At 60.0% G+C, this 17,467-nt stretch overlaps 1 protein-coding gene across 3 annotated transcripts in view; it reads left to right on the forward strand.

Annotated features, from left to right (window-relative positions):
• ZC3H3 (zinc finger CCCH-type containing 3) overlaps nucleotides 1-14,840 on the forward strand; it is a 73,671-nt gene extending 58,831 nt beyond the window's left edge. For all 3 annotated transcript variants that reach the window (XR_014843207.1, XM_021090417.2, XM_085021426.1), the window contains 3 exons: nucleotides 11,880-12,049; nucleotides 12,602-12,915; nucleotides 14,402-14,840. Coding sequence is in view for 2 of the 3 variants with exons in the window: in XM_021090417.2 (XP_020946076.2) it covers nucleotides 11,880-12,049; nucleotides 12,602-12,915; nucleotides 14,402-14,433 (516 nt within the window). In the remaining variant the exon portion in view is untranslated. The remainder of the gene's footprint in view (nucleotides 1-11,879; nucleotides 12,050-12,601; nucleotides 12,916-14,401) is intronic.
• Nucleotides 14,841-17,467: the final 2,627 nt, after the last annotated feature.

The raw sequence follows: 17,467 nt of genomic DNA on the forward strand, positions 1-17,467 counted from the left end.
CCCAGGGCATGGCCAGGGGGCGAATCTGAGCTGCGGCTGCGGACCTGCGCCACAGCCACAGCAGCACGGGCTCCTCGACCCACATCATCGAACCCGCGTCCTCATGGCTGCCAGCCGCGGCGGCCACACTGAGCCGCAGCGGGCGCTCCCTGTGGTGCTCTCTCTCAGGCCAGAGTCCTGCCTTTGGCTGTGGGCACAGTCCCTCTGTTTTTGTCCCTGTGGGTCTTGTTCCAGGATCTGCCCCTACCCGAGGCCACAGCGGCCGTTCTCCCTCTCCTCCGGGGCGGTGGCGAGCCCCGCGAGGTGGGGCCGCCGTCCAGCCCCAGCTCCCTTGCTTGTAGCCTCCACGGCCTCGCTGCTTCACCCTCAGGGTTCGACTTCCTTTCTGTAAAACCGGGACGGTGGCGGGAGCCCCCGAGTGGGAAGACCTGATGACTAGCGTGCAGCCTCCCGAGGGAGCCCGGGGGCGGGGGGCAGGCCCCCCAGGACCCTGGCGTCCCGGCTCCCTCCGCTGTGCTGTGAGGGAGCGCCCCGCCGAGCCCCCCAAGCGGCGGCCTTCCCCCGCCCCGGCTCCGCCCCAGCTGCCCGTTCTTTCCGTCGCCACTGACCTGCCGACCTCCCGGGGGCCTCGGGAAGTAGACGCCGCAGGTGGGCAGCCTCTCCCTCGGGGGCTCCGTCGGGCTTTGCCAGCCCTCTGCCCCCAGCCACACCCTCCCTGCCTCTGAGCTCTTTGCTGGCGTCTCACACAGCCAGGCCCTCAGTGCAGGCACGAGACCTGGCTTCTCTCCTGAGTGTGTTTTTCCAGCAGGACTGCAGCCCCTCCTGCGGCCAGGCCGCGCTCCGCCGTGTGCAGCAGCCACTTCCCGTCATGGATGGACATTCGGGTGACGCCAGTGGGGCTGGGTTTTTTCTTTTTTCTTTTTTTTCCTGGCCGCATCCGTGGCATATGGAGTTCCTGGACCAGGGATTGAATCTGAGCTGCAGCTGCCACCTACACCACAGCTGCAGCAACTCTGGATCCTTAATCCCCGGTGCCAGGCCAGGGATCGAACCTGCACTGCTGCAGAGACAATGCTGGATCCTCAACCTGCTGCGGCACAGAGGGAACTCCGCAGGGGGCTTCTCTGAGTGAGCCCGCCTGAGCACCACAGCTTGTGTGGACACAGGGCGACGGCCTGTGCTGGGCCAGCTCCCACCAGCAACGAGGGAGGGTTTCGTTGTCACCTGGCCAGCACCTGCCAGCCTTCCCATGGGCATGAGGCGGTCTCACTGGGGCTTTGGTGGCTGACGGCATCTGGCCCCCGTGGGCTTATTGGCTGCTCCTGTGTTCTCTGGTGAAGTGGGGCTATCCTCATGGATTGTTTTAGGTATTTTGACTTAGGAAGTGTCCATGAGGATGTGGGTTCGATCCCTGCCTGTTCAGTGGCTTAAGGATCCGGCGTTGCCGTGAGCTGCAGCATAGGCGGCACATGCGGCCGGATCCCACGTTGCTGTGGCTGTGGCGCAGGCTGGCAGCTGCAGCTCTGATTTGACCCCTGGCCTGGGCACTTCCATATGCCACAGGTGTGGCCCTAAAAAGAAAAAAAAAATTTTTTTTTAATTAAAAAATAAACTTTTTCCCTCTTTTCCCAGATTGTTTTGGCTATTTGGGGTTCCTTGATCTTCCATATAAGTTTTTGGATGGGTTTTTCTATTTCTGTTTAGGACAATAAAAAGGCCTGTGGGATTTTCGTAGGGATTGCGTCTCATCTGTAGCTCACTCTGGGTCATGTTGCCATTTTAACCCTGAATCTTCTCATCCGTGAATGTGTGCCGAGTTTTCATTTATTTAGCCTTTCACTTCCTTCATCTCCAGGCCCTCAGCCTGCTGAGCCTCGAGGGAGCGGCCGCCATTCGTTTCTTTCAGCAATGTTCTGGAGTTTTCAGCATGTAGGTCTTCCGCCTCCCTGGGTGGAAACCCCTTCCTGAGAATCTCACGCGCTTTGATGTGACTGTAAATGGGTTGTTTCTGTCTCCTTTTTAGGTTGTTTTAGGTCGTACTCACTGTAAACGGAGAACAATGCCAGTGATTTCTTTGTGTTCATTTTGTCTCCGGAAGTTTTGCTGAGGTCGTTTATTAAACTCTGAGAATTCCCTCGTGGATGCCTCAGGGTTTCCACACGGAAGATTACGTCGCCTGGGGGCAGACGCTTGCCTCCCTTAGACTTGGATGCCTCTTGGTCTCCCCCCTTCTCCCCTTGCTTCCGGTTTGTGCCCAGCTGCCCTGCTAGAGCTGGCAGTACCGTGCTGAAGGAAGGTGCCAGGCGGGAATGTCCTTGTCTTGTTGGTCATCTCAGAAAAGGGTTTTCGGCCTCTCACTGGCGGGCGTGCGGTTGGCTGAGGGCTTGGCCTAGTGGCCTTTGTTATGCTGGGCGGTCTGTTCCCTCCTGGTCCCGGCGTATTTGGTGTGCTTGTTATGAAACGGGTTGAGTCTTGTCAGACCTTTGCATCCGTTGAGATGAGCGTGTGGGTTTCCCCTTCGTCCTGTTACGCTGATCAGACACTGGTCACACTGAAGCAGCTACGTCGCTTGGTTGTTGGACGTGAACCGTCTTTGCGTTCTGAGAATAAGCCCCGCTGGGTCACGAGAGCGAATCTTTCTAGTGCGCTGCCGAATTCAGTTTTCCAGCATTTGGTTGAGGACGTTTGCGTCTGTATTCGTAGGCAATATTGATCTGCGGTTTCCTTTTCTTGTATCTTTGTCTGATTTTGGAATCAAAGCGGGGCTGTCCTCATAGATTGTTTTGGGTGTTTCGACTTAGGAAGTATTGCCTCCTCTTCACTTTCTTGGAAGAATTGAGAAGTAGGTGTTCATTCTTCTTTGCACGTCTAGTAGGCTTCACCCCTTGAAACCATCTAGGCTTGGACTCTTCTTTGTTGGGAGGGTCTTGATAACCGTGCACTTGACCCTGGGCCAACATGGGGCTGAGGGGCACCAGCGCCCCACCCCACCCGCAGCACGGGTGAAGGTCTGCCTCTGGCTTCACCGTCGGCCTTCCGTAGACGGGGCTCCACATCCACAGAGCCAGCCGGCCGCGGACGGTGTCGCGCCCTGGCGCCTGCTCATTGGAAAAGGTCCCGTTTACACGAACCCTGCAGTTCACACCCTGCTGTTCAAGGGGCTCCTGTGTGTTCGTCTGTGGTCAGGTGGCCTCTTTCTTCTTGAGTCCGTTTTGGTCGACTGCGTGTGTCTGGCAGTGGCGCGCTTCGTCTCAGTTACTAAGCGTGCACGTGTAGAGTTATCTGAGGTATTTCCTAATTATTTCTGATGTCTTCAGGGTCTGTGGTCACCTGTGTTTCACTCCTGGTATCGGAAATTTGTGATTTTCCTCTTTTTCTCTTTGTTTTGCTAGACGTTTGTTATTGTTACTGTTACTGACTTTCTGTCTTTTTTTAGGACCACACTCACGGCACATGGAGGTTCCCAGGCTTGGGGTCCAATCGGAGCTGTAGCTGCAGGCCTACACCACAGCCACAGCAACGCCGGATCCTTAACCCACGGAGCGAGGCCTGGGATCGAACCTGCAGCCCCTTGGTTCCCAGTCGGATTCGTTCGCCACTGCGCCGCGACGGGAGCACCGACGTCTGTTACCACCATTGATCTTTTCCAAGAGCCTGCTCTTTGTTTCATGAGTTTTCTCTTTACTCTTTTCTCTTTTTGATTTTATTGATTTCTGCACTTACCGTTGTGGTTTCTTTGTGTTGCTTTGCTTTTATTTTGCTTTCCACCCCCCGGGTTCTTGCGGCGGGAGCTTAGATGATTGACTTGAAAATTTGTCCTCTAGGCGGTGTCCTCGTGACTCAGAGGGTGAAGGATCTGTCTGTTGCCACAGCTGCAGCTCGGGTTTGATCCCTGGCCCAGGAACTTCCACATGCTCCGGCTACATCCCAGAAAAGAAAAGAAAAGAAAATTGTCCTCTCTAAATTTAGTTAGTTGTGTCCTACAAATTTTGAAATATCATGTCTTCATTCAGTTCTTTTTTTTTCCTCCCTTGAGACTTGCGTTTTACCCACAGATTCTTTGCAAGTGTGTTGTTTAATTTCAAGTGCTTGGAGATCTTTCTGCTCTCTTTTGAGTCCCTCATGGTAAAAAAAATACCCACTGTCTGATGTTATTTCTTTTAAATTTCTTGAGGTCTAGGATATAGTCTACCTTGGTATTTATTCCATGGGTACTTGAAACGAATGTGTGTCCGCCTGTTGCTGGGTGAAGTATTCCATGAGTATCAATTAGACTTTGCTGGTTGAAGGTATTTTAGTTCTGTGTCCTTGCTGATTGTCCCCTTGTTTAGTCACTTGCTGAGAGTTGGGCACTGAACTCTCCAACTCTAATCATGGGCTCGTCTCTTTCTCCTGACACGTCTCAGTTCTTATTTCACATATTTTTTGTTTGTTTTTTTGTTTTTGTCTTTTGTCTTTTTAGGGCTGCATCTGTGGCATATGGAAGTTGCCAGGCTAGGGGCTGAATCAGAGCTACAGCTGCCGGCCTGCACCACAGCTCAGGGCAACGCCAGATCCTTAACCCTCTGAGCGAGGCCAGGGATCGAACCCCATCCTCATGGGTGCTGCTCAGGTTCTCCATCCCTGAGCCGCGATGGGAGCGCCTCGCAGATTATATTTGAAGTGGCTTTCCTGGACACAGCAGGTCAGATAGCAGATAGGGGGTATGTTTTAAAATTTACTCTGCCCATCTCTGCCTTTCGGTTGGTGCATTCAGATCACTTAGTGTTAATGTAATTATTGCTACCTTAGGGCATACATCTGCAGTTTGATTTTTGTTTTTGTTCTTTCTCTTTCCTTGTCCTGCCTTCCTGTGAGTTACCTGAGCAGTTTTCAGACTTTTGAGTTGTCGGTAGCGTTTTGAGGACTGTCTTCATGTGGCTTCTGGTGCTCACGCCAGGCGCTGCGTGTGGGCTCTGTAACTCACCAGCGTTTCCTCGGGTTGCCTTGGAGCAGCTCAGGTGGCGCGCAGGAGCCTCACCTTCCCTGCGTCTCCGCCTTCCCAGCCTGTCGCCGCCTTCCCAGCCTGTCGCCGCCGCAAGGGTTTCCTCTGCAGGCAGCAGACACCGTGCGAGCTTTGGCTCCCACCGTCCGAGCCAGCAGGGGAGGCTCGGGGCGCTTTAACGCCCTCTTTGCCTTGTTTTCCTTCCTGTCCTTCGGGTTTGTCTGGGTCGCTTTCCTTTCTGTCTAGGGAGCTTCCAGGAGCCACTTGGAGCAGGTCTGCTGGCGACAGAGGCTCCCCCTTTTCCTTCACCTGAGCGCCTCTTGCTCCCCGCATGCCTCAAGTGCCTTTTCGCAAATGCAGGGTTCTGGGTGGGCCGCTCTTTCCTGTCACCCCTGGAAAAATGTTGTCCCAGAGTTCCCGTTGTGGCTCAGTGGTTCATGAACCCGACTGGTAGGCATGGGGACTCGGGTTCGATCCCTGGCCTCGCTCAGTGGGTGAAGGACCCGGCGTTGCCCTGAGCCGTGGTGTAGGTCGCAGACGCCGCTCGGATCCCGCGTTGCTGTGGCTCTGGTCCCATCCTTAGCCTGGGAACCTCCATGTGCCGAGAGTGCGGCCCTAAAAAGACAAAAAACGCTGTTATCTCACTTTCTCCGTGGCATCTAGTGAGAGGCCCCCTGTCTTTTGAGGTTTGTCCCCCATAAAGAAGTGTCATTTCTCTCCGGCTGATTGAGCTTCATTTCTTTGTCTTTAGCCTTTGTGGGTTTGACGGCGATGCGTGTTTGGGTAGATTTCTTTGGTTTTTCCTGTTTAGGGTTCGCTGCGCTTCTTGACTCTGCAGGCCTGTGCTTTTGCCCAGTTGGCAAGGTTTGCGGCCTCATCCTCGGAGCCTTTCCTGCTCCGCCCACAGCCCCCGCTGCGTGGCCGTGTCAGCCTCCGTCGTGTCCCCGCGGGCCCCGCAGGCGCCTTCTTCGAGTCGGCGCTCTCTCTGTCGCGCACGTTGCTTAGTCTCTGCTCTCTGGCTTCCGGTTCTGACTCTTCCCTGTGTTCTCCTTTGAACCCGTAGCCTGAGTTTTTCATCGCAGTTTATTTTTCATCGTATTTTTCGGTTGTAATACTTCCATTTGCTTCTGCCTGGCGTCGTCTTTTCCTCGTTGAGACGCTGTTTTTGGGGTTCTAAGCATGCTTGTGATTGCCTGTGGAGACGTGTTTGCGATGCTGCGTTGAAGCCTTTGTCGCCCAACTCCAGCGCCTCTGCGTCTCTGGCGCTGCCGGTCTTCTCCCATTGAGTTTGAGGTCTTCCTCGCTCTTGGGACGATGAGTCATTTCCTCTTGACGCCTGGACATTTTGTCTGTGATGAGTGTCTGGCTCTTACTAGACCTTCGGTTTCAGCTGGTCCCACTCTGGCAGCTGGGCAGGGGTGGGGTTGCTGCCTTCTTCCTGCCCAGTGGGGATGGATGCCCTGGTTCCCCACTCTGCCTCCCCTGGAGCCTCCCTGGCCGGGAGGGGAGGGGTCCTGTGCTCCTGCTCCCTGGGCCTCCCCTGGCACCACCCCCGCAGGGCAGGGAGGGACGCCAGGGCCGAAGGCCACCGCTCAGCCCTTGATGTCCGCAGTGCAGGGCCGCGGTGTTGGGAGGCACCTGGCTGGGCCGCCCCTTATCTGCACCCGCTGTCGCTTCCAAGTCGCCAGCTGCCTCTGCTCCAGGTCAGGCCGACAGGAAGCCCCAGGCCCAGTGCCGCCTCACTGTTTGGGCCCCAGGCCCCTGGCCCCCTGCCTCCCTCCCCCTTGGTGTCTCCTCCCGGGCTCCCCTGTGCTTAGCAGAGGAGTGGGGACGGATGTGTCGGCTTCACCTTCCAGGCAGGGGGGTCTTTTGATGCCGCAGTTGGCTTACTTCCCCCCAGAAATTGCCCTGTGGCCTCGGGGCTTCGCCGTGTTGGTGGGCAGGTGTGTCTCACCCTCCGTCCTGCTCTCCAAGCTCTTCTCCTTCTTCCGCTCCCGGTGGGTGCTGGCTCGCCCGAGACTTGCCCGGGTAACCGTCCTTTTCACCCAACAGATGCCAGCCTTGGGATCCGCGCCCGAGGCCTGGGGCCCTGGCCCTCCGGCGGCCCCGTGGCCCACTGCCCGGCCTGCTGCCTGCTCTGGGCTCGGTCTCTGCGCAGGCCCCTCACGGAGTGCTCGCAGGGGCTGCTTCCAGGCTCCTCTGCAGCCTGGGTCTAACCCGACGAGCCTCTGTGGAAGCCAGAATACCGACCTTGGTTCATCCCACTCACCTCAACTCCAGGCTTTATTTGGATTTCTGCGAGTTGCCGAGAATCGCTGGTTTCGGCCCCAGGCTGTCCCATTGCTTTTGGTGGCCAGTTTGGGACTGAATGATGACGCGATTGGGGCAGGCCCTGACCCCGGGCGTCTGCAGAGCATGGCAGGGGTAGGCGGTCCAGGGGGCGGGCAGGCTCCAGGCTGGAGAAGGGGCGGCTGCGGTTGTGGGGGTTGGCAAGGAAGCTGGTGAGTCACTGAGGACTGGGGACCACGACCGGCCACCCCAGGGGAGGCATTGCCGGCCCCCGTGAGGGAGGCCGAGGACAGAGATGCGCTGACGGGACCCCGTGGCGTGGGAAGGCCACACCAGTGGCGGAGGCTGCTGTGGACAAGCCAGATGGAAGATTCCGGTGTGGTCTTGGTGCCCGCGCCAGCTCTGCCATGCTCCACACCTGGCCCAGAGCAGACAGACAGCAGGCATGGAGGGGCCCTGGGACACATGTGGCCCCCAGGAGCCACCGTGGCTGTGGCAGAGCCCTGGAGTGGATTTTGTGGAGGGCAGACTGGCATCTGGGGAGCGGGGTTGTGCCCACCCCGAGGGGACCGGGGCCTAGGGCCCATCGCAAGGCCGTAGGTGCCGGGCAGCACGTGGTAGGAAGCCCAGGGCAGCTCCCAGGCAGCTTGTGCCCATCATGTTTGAGGACTGGCTTCCTTGCCAGCCCCTCATGCCACCAGCCTCTGTCCTTTTGATCATGTGTGGTTTTTTGGGGTTTTTTTTTTTTTTTTTTTTTTTGCTTTTTAGGCTGCACCCCATGACATACGGAAGTTCCCAGGCTAGGGGTCAAATCGGAGCTACAGCGCTGGCCACAGCCACAGCAATGCTGGATCTTTGACTCAAAGATTTAACGCCAGGGATCAAACCCACATCCTCATGGATACTCGTCAGGTTCGTTGTTGCTGAGCCACGATGGGAACTCTTGATCACATATATTTTTAAATTTGCCTTTCTCTGATTTTTTTTTGTTTTTTTTTTTAGGGCCACACCCATGGCTAATGGAGGTTCCCAGGCTAGGGGTCGAACTGGAGCCGTAGCTGCCGGCCTACCCCACAGCCTCAGCAACGCTGGGCGAGGTCAGGGATTGAACCTGTGTCCTCATGGATGCCAGTCGGGTTCGTTTCCGCTGCACCGTGATGGGAACTGCACCTTTCTCTGATTTGAGTGAGGCTGGGCACCCTCCCGGCACGTCCCTTACACCTTCTCTTCTGGAAAATACCTGCAGGTTTGTTCTTTCAGGAGAGTGGGGACATTTTTCCCTTGGGTCAGTTTCCTCTTAATGACGCATGGAAATTTTATAAAAGATAAAATATTTTGGTGTAAAATATTCTGGATCTTAATCTTTTGTCCATCACATTAGTGCCAAGTGCCTCATTTCAGTATGCGCTTTATTTCTTCACTTCCTCGTGCTGTAGTTTGAAGGACAAAGGCTCCTGTTGTAATGGACGTCTCGCCCTCTCCACGTGCGGGTCCTGGCGTCTTGTTTGAGCGTCTTGTGTCGCCTCCAGGCTCCCTGTGGGATCGTTCCCTCCGCGACCTTCCCAGGTCCGGCCCTGTGCGGGAGAGCCCTCACCCGAGGGCCTGGCCTTGGCTCCTCTGCCTCAGGCTCCCTCAGTCCCGTGTCTTCTGCTCACGGCTCTTGTCCTGAGCCTGTCCCACACCCTCTGCTGATTTGAGCTTTGCAATAATTCACAACAGGGAAGGAAATTCCTGCACCTTTGTTTTTCATGGCTATTTTAGCTCTTCGTGCCCTGCCAGAAATGCATTTTGCATTCAAGGTAGTTCTGTAGAAGTCGGAATTTGGAGGCGGGTTGTGCGGAATCCAGGCCTCAGTTCGCTGACAACTGCTGCCTGTGTCTCCAGAGGGGCTTTTGCCCACAGCAGGGTCCCTCTCTCGTCACACGGGCCTCCCCTCTGCGCTGGTTTAGTGAAGTTCTTGCTTGTCTTGCCTTTGCTGGATTTACTTCTGTCGCTTTTATTGTTGTTACAGATACTACAGTCCTCAGCTGTAGTTTCTCACTGTTCATTGGTGCAGAGACACAGAATTTTTTTGGCTACACCTGTGGCACCGCAGTGACAACCCCAGATCCTTAACTGCTAGGCCGCCAGGGAACTCCTGGGCATACAGTTTTTAATATTGATCTTGCTTCTAGCAACTTTGCTGAACTACCTTAGTAGTTGTAGTAATTTATCCGCACATTCTCCTGGGTTTTTCTTTTTTCTTTTTTTTTTTTTTTTTTGGTCTTTTTAGGACCGCACCCACGGCATGTAAAGGTTCCCAGGCTAGGGGTCGAATCAGCTATAGCTGCGGTCTACACCACAGCTCAGGGCCACACCGGATCCTTAACCCACTGAGCGAGGCCAGGGAGCGAACCAAAAACCTCATGGCTTCTAGTCGGATTCTCCTGGGTTTTCTACATAAATAATCATGTCTTTTGCAGAGAGTGACCATTTTTCTTCCTTTGAGTTTAAATGTATTTTCTTTCTTTGTCCACCCTGCCTGTAAGCCCAGTGTGGTATTGACTGGTGAAGGCAGTGGGATTCCAGCCATGCCCCTTGGCAATTGATGTTTTCTGGAAGGTTCTTTCGGGAACCTCTGTACCAAGCTGAGGAAGTTTCCTTTTGTCACCAATTTTCTAAACTTGGTTCTTTTCCTTTTTTTTTTTTTGTCTTTTTAGGACATCTCCTGAGGCATGTGGGGATTCCGGCTTGGGGTCCAATCAGAGCTGCAACTGCCAGCCTACACCACAGCCACAGCAACACAGGATCCTTAACCCACTGAGTGAGGCCAGGGATCGAACCTGCGTCCTCATGGATGCTAGTGGGGTTTGTTAACCCCTGAGCCACAACAGGAACTCCGGCCTGAATGTTCTTTCATCATCTGGTTTTGGTCAGGTTTTGGCTTGGAGGTCGTTCCGGTGCAGTAACGAAGCTGAAAGATGTGTCCCCTGCTTTCCTCTTCTGTGGCCTGGTTCCTGTAAGCTTGGAACGAGGCGGCTCTGGACTCCGGTGGGCACCTGCCCAGCACTGTCCTTATTGTTCGACTGCTAATTCACGTTTCTCTGGGGGTGGGAATGGTCGTTCAGGTCTGTGCCAGTTCTTGTCACTGGTTCTAGGACTTGCAGGCTTCATCTGCGTTTCATCGGTGCTCTCGAGTCATGGGCGTCAGGCTCGTTGACTCCATCGGCTTGATGTCTGCCAGGCTCCCGCCACGTCGACAGCTGCCAGCATTGTTGGCATGTTCCTCGTAGCCTTTGTGTGCTCCTTGTCTTTTTCCCCTAATTTGATCCGATTGGACGGTTTTGTCACTATTTTCAAAGAACCAGATTTTGGCTTTCTTGGCCTTGTTGCTCCCTTGATTTCCATTCTTTCATTTCCTTCGTTCTCCTTTCTTTGGATCAGTTTCAACCCTGGCCCTGACTCGGGAGGCCCATCCTCTTTGCCGATGCTGCAAGCCTGCCTGGGAGGACTGCCCCCCGCGTGGCTTCTGCTGCTCCGCAGAAGGCGGGGCGTCACTTTGGTCGTCATCAGGGTCTAGAGGCCCCCCGACCGCCCTTGTTTCGTGGTGGGTCAGGGAGCGGCCTAGCAGCGACTCCGTTGTCTCCGGATCTGCAGCGCTTGGTCTGTGCTTGGTTCCGCTCCTTGCCCGACCGTGGTCTAACGCCATCCCGGGCCTTCAAGGTCGGGAAGAGCTGGGTCCTCCGTGGCTCTGGTGCCCACCCTCCTCCGCCACTCGCCTCTCTCGGAAGCTCTGGGACGAGTTGCGAAAGTTCTAGGTTTTGGTTGTTCTCGGGAGGGCGGCGAGTTCCGACCAGCCCCCTCCGTAGACGGTCAGCCAGTGTGAACCACGCGTAGGAGTTTGCAGGTTCTAGTAGCCGCTTAGGAAAGTAAAACAAAACCGGGGAGGGGAGCTGATGTGACCAGTGGGTCACGAATGTCAGGGCGACGGGGAGGAAACCCGAATGCCACCTTTGCATTATGCTCCCTGTGGTCCTGGCCGCTCCCATCCCAGGGCCGGAGGCCGGGGAAGGGCAGGCCTTGGGCAGAGGCTTTGTGGTCCCCGTGGGCCAGGCGGGAAGAGCTGAGGTTGCCTGGGCCTGCCCGATGGTGCCCCCTGCGTCTGCCAGGGATAGGTGACCCCTCGTGACAGGTGTGGTGATCGGGTGCGTGGCCAGCCTCCACCTCGTGCTTCTGGGCCTTGGCCAACCTGCCACACCTCTGGGCTTGAAGCCTAACCCACCCCCTCCACAGTGAGCACCCCCCGGGCCAGCGCCCCCCACCCCCCGTCCTCTGCCAGGATGGGTGGGCTGCGGTCAGGAGGAGGAGTTAGTGCCCCGGGAAGCCCCCAAGCCAGCCCTGCCGTAGGTCCAGGCCCAGGGCTGAGCTGGGTGGTGTTGGTACAACCAGGGCAGCAGCACCCTTGCCCCTCGACTAGCTCAGGGGGCATCTCAGAGCGGGGCCTCTGGCCTGCGGGCCTCAGTGCTCCAGCAGGAAGCCGTCCTGGACAAGCTCCCCTGACGGAGCAGGCAGGGCCTCCAAGCCGAGGCCTCCGCTGGCTTGCTCAACTGCACCCCTTTCCCCGCAGTGCAAGAAGAAGCACACGCTGCTGTGTCCTGACTTCTCCCGCCGGGGCGTCTGCCCCCGGGGCACCCAGTGCCAGCTGCTCCACCGCAACCGGAAGCGCCTCGGCCGGCGGGCAGCCACACCCACAGCCCCAGAGCCCAGGAGCAGGGCTTCCACCAGCCACGGGCCCAGGTGACGGGGACAGCGGGTGCCTCACGTTTCAGCTCCGGGAGGAGTCAGGAAGAAGCCCCCCTGCCCTGGGGGACTTTAGGACCCTCTGAGGGAGCTCCCACCCCATCCCCCATCCAGCCGTGGGCTTCGAACCCAAGGAGAAACCGCAGTCCAAAGTTGGCCAAGTCCCTCCAGGAGTGCCCCACCCCAGGCCCCGGGCTGGGCAGCCAAGGGCATCTCTGGCCCAAACCAGCCTATGGGGGCTGCCCGCCCCCGCTCCCCAGGAGATGGGGGATCCCGGGTGATGCTCACCTGCCCAGTGCGTACGAGAGCCCGTGTGGACGAGGAAGGCGCCAGAGGGTGAGGACGAGGTCCCAGCGAGCTGACTGCAGCTGCCTCAGGCTGGAGGCCCTGTCACTGTCACCAGCCTGGAAGCTGCATGGTGACACCTGCTGGCTGCTGGGACAGGCAGGGGTGGAGAGGGCCGGGAATCTAGGCGCTGGCACTCACCAGGTACACCCCTCGGGCCCTCGCTGCCCGCACTCACACCTCTGCTCCCTTCCTTTCCCGCAGGAAGTCCTCGGGCGCCCAGCGCCCCGCCAGACAGACCACCAGCTCCCCCACTGCCGAGGCTGCAGGCTCGGCCTCCCCCCCCTCCTCCCCGCGGGTGTTGCCTGCGGCCTCTTCCTCCCCCTCCCCCTGCTCCCCCCCTTCCGCCTCCGCCTCCCCCTCCGCCTCCCTGTCCTTGGACCAGGATGCTGCCTCTGCGGGGACCGGCTCCAGCAGCCTCTCCAAGCTGCCTTCCTTCATCTCCCTGCAGTCCTCGCCGAGCCCAGGGGGCCAGCCCGGGGCCCGGACCCCCAGGAGCCCCCCCACCAAGGACTCAGGTAGGCCGTCTGGCCCCCCAACCTCAGACCCGTGGCGGGGGGGGGGGTTTGCAGAATTTGGAAGTGGTTCCGAGAGGCCCGCGCGGACCGGGCGCTGCTGTGCCGTGTCCACCAGGCAGGTGCCTACCTGCAGGGCCAGCCCGGGTGCGAGCGCAGCCGCATCGCCCGCACGGACCACCCGAGCCGAGGGCTGATTTAATTAGAAAGCACCCATTTCTGTTAATTTGTTCTGGAAGATCACCGCACACTCCTGGAGAGAACAGATGTTCCCTCTCCCCCGATGAGCATTTGGGGCTTGGTAAATGGCTCCACTCAGCCTTGTTTAGGAGAGAAAAGAGGGTTTTATGGCTGCAAACGACCCTTTCTGTAAACATTTTACAGCTCTCCGCGCGTTTGAGTGACGATAAACCCCACGCAGCTCGGCGGGCTGCAAATTTGCCACCATACGGCTATCATTTTATTGTCATATTTCACAGTCGTAACGTTAATGGGAGATGCTGGCTGCAGCCTCCTCTCACGGCTCTGCTGAGCGGGCTCACTCGCCTGCAGCGGCCCCACCACTGCCCGCTGCTGGGCACCAGCCCCTCCACCTCCCTCCCTCGGGTGCCGGGAGGAAGCAGGCAGCCTGAGGCAGCCGCTTTTTTTGTTTTTGGAGTTAAATCAGGAGCCCTGTAACCAGCCCCAGGACCAGAGGCAGTGGGCAGCAGCCCCCCTTCCCTGCTCAGGCCTTGCCTACCTCCTGGAAGCCAGAGGGTCAGAGGGCGGCCTGGGAGGGCCCTGGGGCAGGAAGCCGGGCCACATCTGCCCCTGCAGCCACCCAGGAGGGGCTGCGCCCTTGGGGCCCGAGGGGCGCTGGGCCTGACTTCCGCCTCTGGCTTGGCGGAGCCTGTGCCTGGAGTCCTCAGCCCTGCAGTGGGGTCCCAGCAGGAGGGGCGGGCTGCAGGGTGACCAGGACAGGGCAGAGCCTAAGGGCAGCTGCAGGGAGGTGTCTGGGGTCAATGAGTCTGCTGTCCCTCGAGGTGGCCTGCGGTGCTCATGGGAGGGCAGCGGGTGCCCAGTGAGACGCACAGGGCAGGAGCCCTGCTCTGCTGTGGGAAGCCCCTCGTGTCCCCAGGCCTGTCACCCGGCACAGGGGCCTTGTCCCCCCACCCCCCACCCCAGCAGCTGCTTGCACACACCCTGGCTTTCATGCTGACAGCCTCAGACCTGCTCAGGTCGGGGCTGGGCTGTGTCTGCGCGCAGGCTCCCTCCCCCTGTGCCTGCAGCTCGGCCAGTGACCCAGCCACTGCCGGGGGCAGCCGCTCTCTCCCCGCGCAGCCCCGAGGCCGGGCCTGTACCCTGCTGGGTGCTAGACCCTGGGCGGGCAGGGCTGGTGGGCCAGAGGCTGGGGGTGGCCACACCCACCTGTGCTGCAGGCCTGAGCTTGGGGAGCGGAGGCCTTCCTCCCGTCGGGGGCTCCTGCATCTGCTCTCTGTTCCTGGAACAGGGAAGTCTCTGCACATCAAACCCCGCCTGTGAGGGCCCAGGGGCCCGGCCCGCGCCTACCTCAGGCCTCGTCCCCGTCCCCGGAGAGGAAGGAGGCTCTGCCCGCCCCACCACCGCCCCAGAGGAGGCACCGCCTGCCCCCGAGCGCCCCCCGGGGGCCGCAGGGCCGTCGCCCTGTCCACCTGGCTCTCAGCTCTGCGTGACCAGTGCCAGGCCTTGCCTCCCTCGGGCTGGGCCCCGCCCGCCTCCCCTCCCCCAAGTCCTCGCTTTGCCCAAGGGGGTGCCGGGCAGGGCTCACCCCCAGACCCATCCCAACTGTGGGCGTGGCAGCGGCGAGCAGCGTGCCCCCGGTACCCCCCAGGACTCCCGCCCGAGGAAGAGACTGCGGGCAGGCCTCCCCGCGGCCGTTTCCTGTTCAGCAATAAAGGTTTTGTCCTGTGTCTGCTTGGCTGTCCTAACTGCCACCATGCCGCCGCCCAGCCCTGCTGGCCACCAGCTCAGACGATGCACGTGGGCCCAGAGCCTCCTGGGCCGCCACCCCCCCTTCCTCTGGCCCCTGCTCAGCCTCCCGCCTGCGGCCGGCCCCCAGCCTAAGCAGGGCGCACAGAGCGAAGGCGCAGTCCTCGGCCTCCGGGCGGGATCATCGGCCTGAGATGGCCAGAGGGTTGGGGCAGCCTCTGTCCCCAGTGTGATCTGTGGGTGGGAGAGGCCCAGAAGGGGGCGCCGGGGACATGCTGATGCCACAGGCTGGGCCGAGTCCCCCAGGCTGAGGTGCCCTCTGGAGCCCCTTCTCCGGGCACCTCAGGAGAGTGGCTGGGCCAAAGCAGGGACAGAGGACAGCAGGGCGGCCTGAGGGAGGAGGCCTCTCATCCAGCTGCGTTGGCCCCAGGGCCCCGGGGGAGGCCTGGCTGAGGATCGTGGCCTCCGCTGGGGACCTGTGAGGCCAGGGCCAATCCCTGGGGGGAGACAGGGCAGCTCAGGGGAGGTCCCTTCACCCCGGGAGGTGAGGGGCGCTCTGCCCGGTGCCTCCACGTCTCTACCAGTCCACCGCTGCCCTGGTTCCGCTGCGCCGCGTCCCCAGCCACCCCTGCCCCGGGCCCTCCTGCCCCCCGCGTGCCCCCCACCCCCCCGGAGTTGAGTCCGTGGCGTGACCACTCATCCTGCTCCTTCTGGGCCCAGGCTGGACGGACAGCCCTGTCCAGCACTGGCTGAAGGGCGTGAGGGCCATCCCACAGGTGCAGCTCTCAGGCCTCTGCCCACACTGCGTCCTCAAGGGTCCCACTGGCCAGAGAGGGCCCCTCAGCCCAGCCCCTGCTTGGCCAGGGCAGACACTCGGCCCCATGAGGATGAGGCGAGGATCCGGGGTCCTGCCCTTCGCCGGCCCCTGTCCCTGTGATGGCACAGCCCTGCGGCAGCCCTGAAGCCACAGGAACCAAAGCTGAGCCTGCGGTGTCACCACTCCAGCTGTGGTCCCATGGTGCTTGTCGCTGGTACCACGGCCCAGGGCCCCGCGCCCTGGGCCGACGTGTGCCAGGATCCTGCCATCAGGCCTGGCTGCAAGGAAAGGAGACTGAGTGGACCCTGCTGGGCGCCAGCCCACCTCCCAGCCTGGCTCACCCCGGGCGGGATTTGCAGGGCCACGTGTTCTTACCCAGCTACCCCTCAAGCCTCTCTGTGGTGGCCTTGGCCTGGGCCCTTGGCGGAACCCGTGGACTGGCACAGTGGGCACCGGGGGTCCTGCGCCTTGGCCTCCTGCGTCTTCCTCCCCAGGCTCCCTCTGGCCGCCATCCGTGAGCTCCTCCAAAAGGGTGACACTTGGATGATGGCGGGGGGGGAGCTTTTGCTCCTCCGCCTGGACAGAGTGGCAAGCCGGGCTCAGTGACAGTGACAGCCCCTCGTGCTGGCGGGCAGGCTGGCCAAGTGAGGCCCGAAGCCATGTGTCCACCAGGTGGCATGAGCTGGCGATGAGGGGCCAGCTTCTGCTGGAGAGGCCGGGGCGGGGGGGCGCTGTGGACGGTGCAGAGGTGATTCTGGGTCGGGTCTGGAGGGGGTGCTGGTGGGCGGGGGGGGCGCTCCCACTCCCCAGCACCCCCCCAGAGGCACCACAGCCCCATCCTCCGTTTTAAGTGCAGAGGAGTCCCCCCAGCCCAAGTCCCAGAGCCCCCGAAGAAAAGCCCTTCGGGACAGAAAGGCTTGGGGCTTCACGTAGTGACGTCCATGAGGCTGGCTGGCCGATCACCACTCACCCCAGCTCAGGAGCCGCATCCAGAGGCAAAAATGACTGTCCAGACCCCGCCCTGTTGTGGGGGACCTGGTCCTGAGAGCCGGAGAGGGCCCCCCACCTTGAGACCCCAGCCCTGCGCACACCGACCACAGCACGGAGACAGCGAGCCGCGTGCAGTTTGAAGTTGCTGGAATTGCAGTGTTTGCTGCCCAGCAGTGGGAACCTGACAGGCTGCGCAGTGTCCTTACCGTGCGGCGGTTTCTTTCCCGCTTTCTCATCCCCACACCTGCAGGCTGCATTTTCCAAAGATGCTTTAGCCGTGTGGGTCTCCCTCTCCTGACCTGTAGGAGGTGGGGTCTGTGCCTCCTTGGATGTGGGCAGACCCCTGCTGCACCTGTCTTTTCGGTGCTCACAGAAATGCCAGGTGCCACCGCCCGGCCCCCTTGGACCCTCACCCTGGGGACCGGCCACCATGCTGCGAGGAAGGCCAACCACTCAGCTGCCGTGTGGAGATGCCTGTCCAGCTACAGCCCCATCGTCTGCCAGCCACCAGCTGTCCGGTCCCTCCAGCCTTCAAGTTCTCGCAGCTGTCAGGGTCAGAGGGACCCACCCGGCCGTACCCAGGACAAAAGATCCACCACAGGGCCCGTGAATGCGGTGAACCAGGGACCCCCGGGCCACCTCCCAGGTGGAAGATGGTGGAAGCCGCCCCCGGGCAGGTGGCCTGGCACACAGAAGGTGCTCAGTAAGGGCCCCTGGGGTGCCTTTAACGACGAGTCCCACGGGTGGTCCCTGTGGCACTCCTTGGGTTCAAGTGCTGACAGGTCGGTGGGCGGGGGAGGC

This window comes from Sus scrofa, chromosome 4, assembly GCF_054392235.1.
Source record: "Sus scrofa isolate SSC_HxYL_T2T_F1_AM1 chromosome 4, Sscrofa_HxYL_maternal_Yorkshire_Landrace_v2.0, whole genome shotgun sequence".
Taxonomy (NCBI): domain Eukaryota; kingdom Metazoa; phylum Chordata; class Mammalia; order Artiodactyla; family Suidae; genus Sus; species Sus scrofa.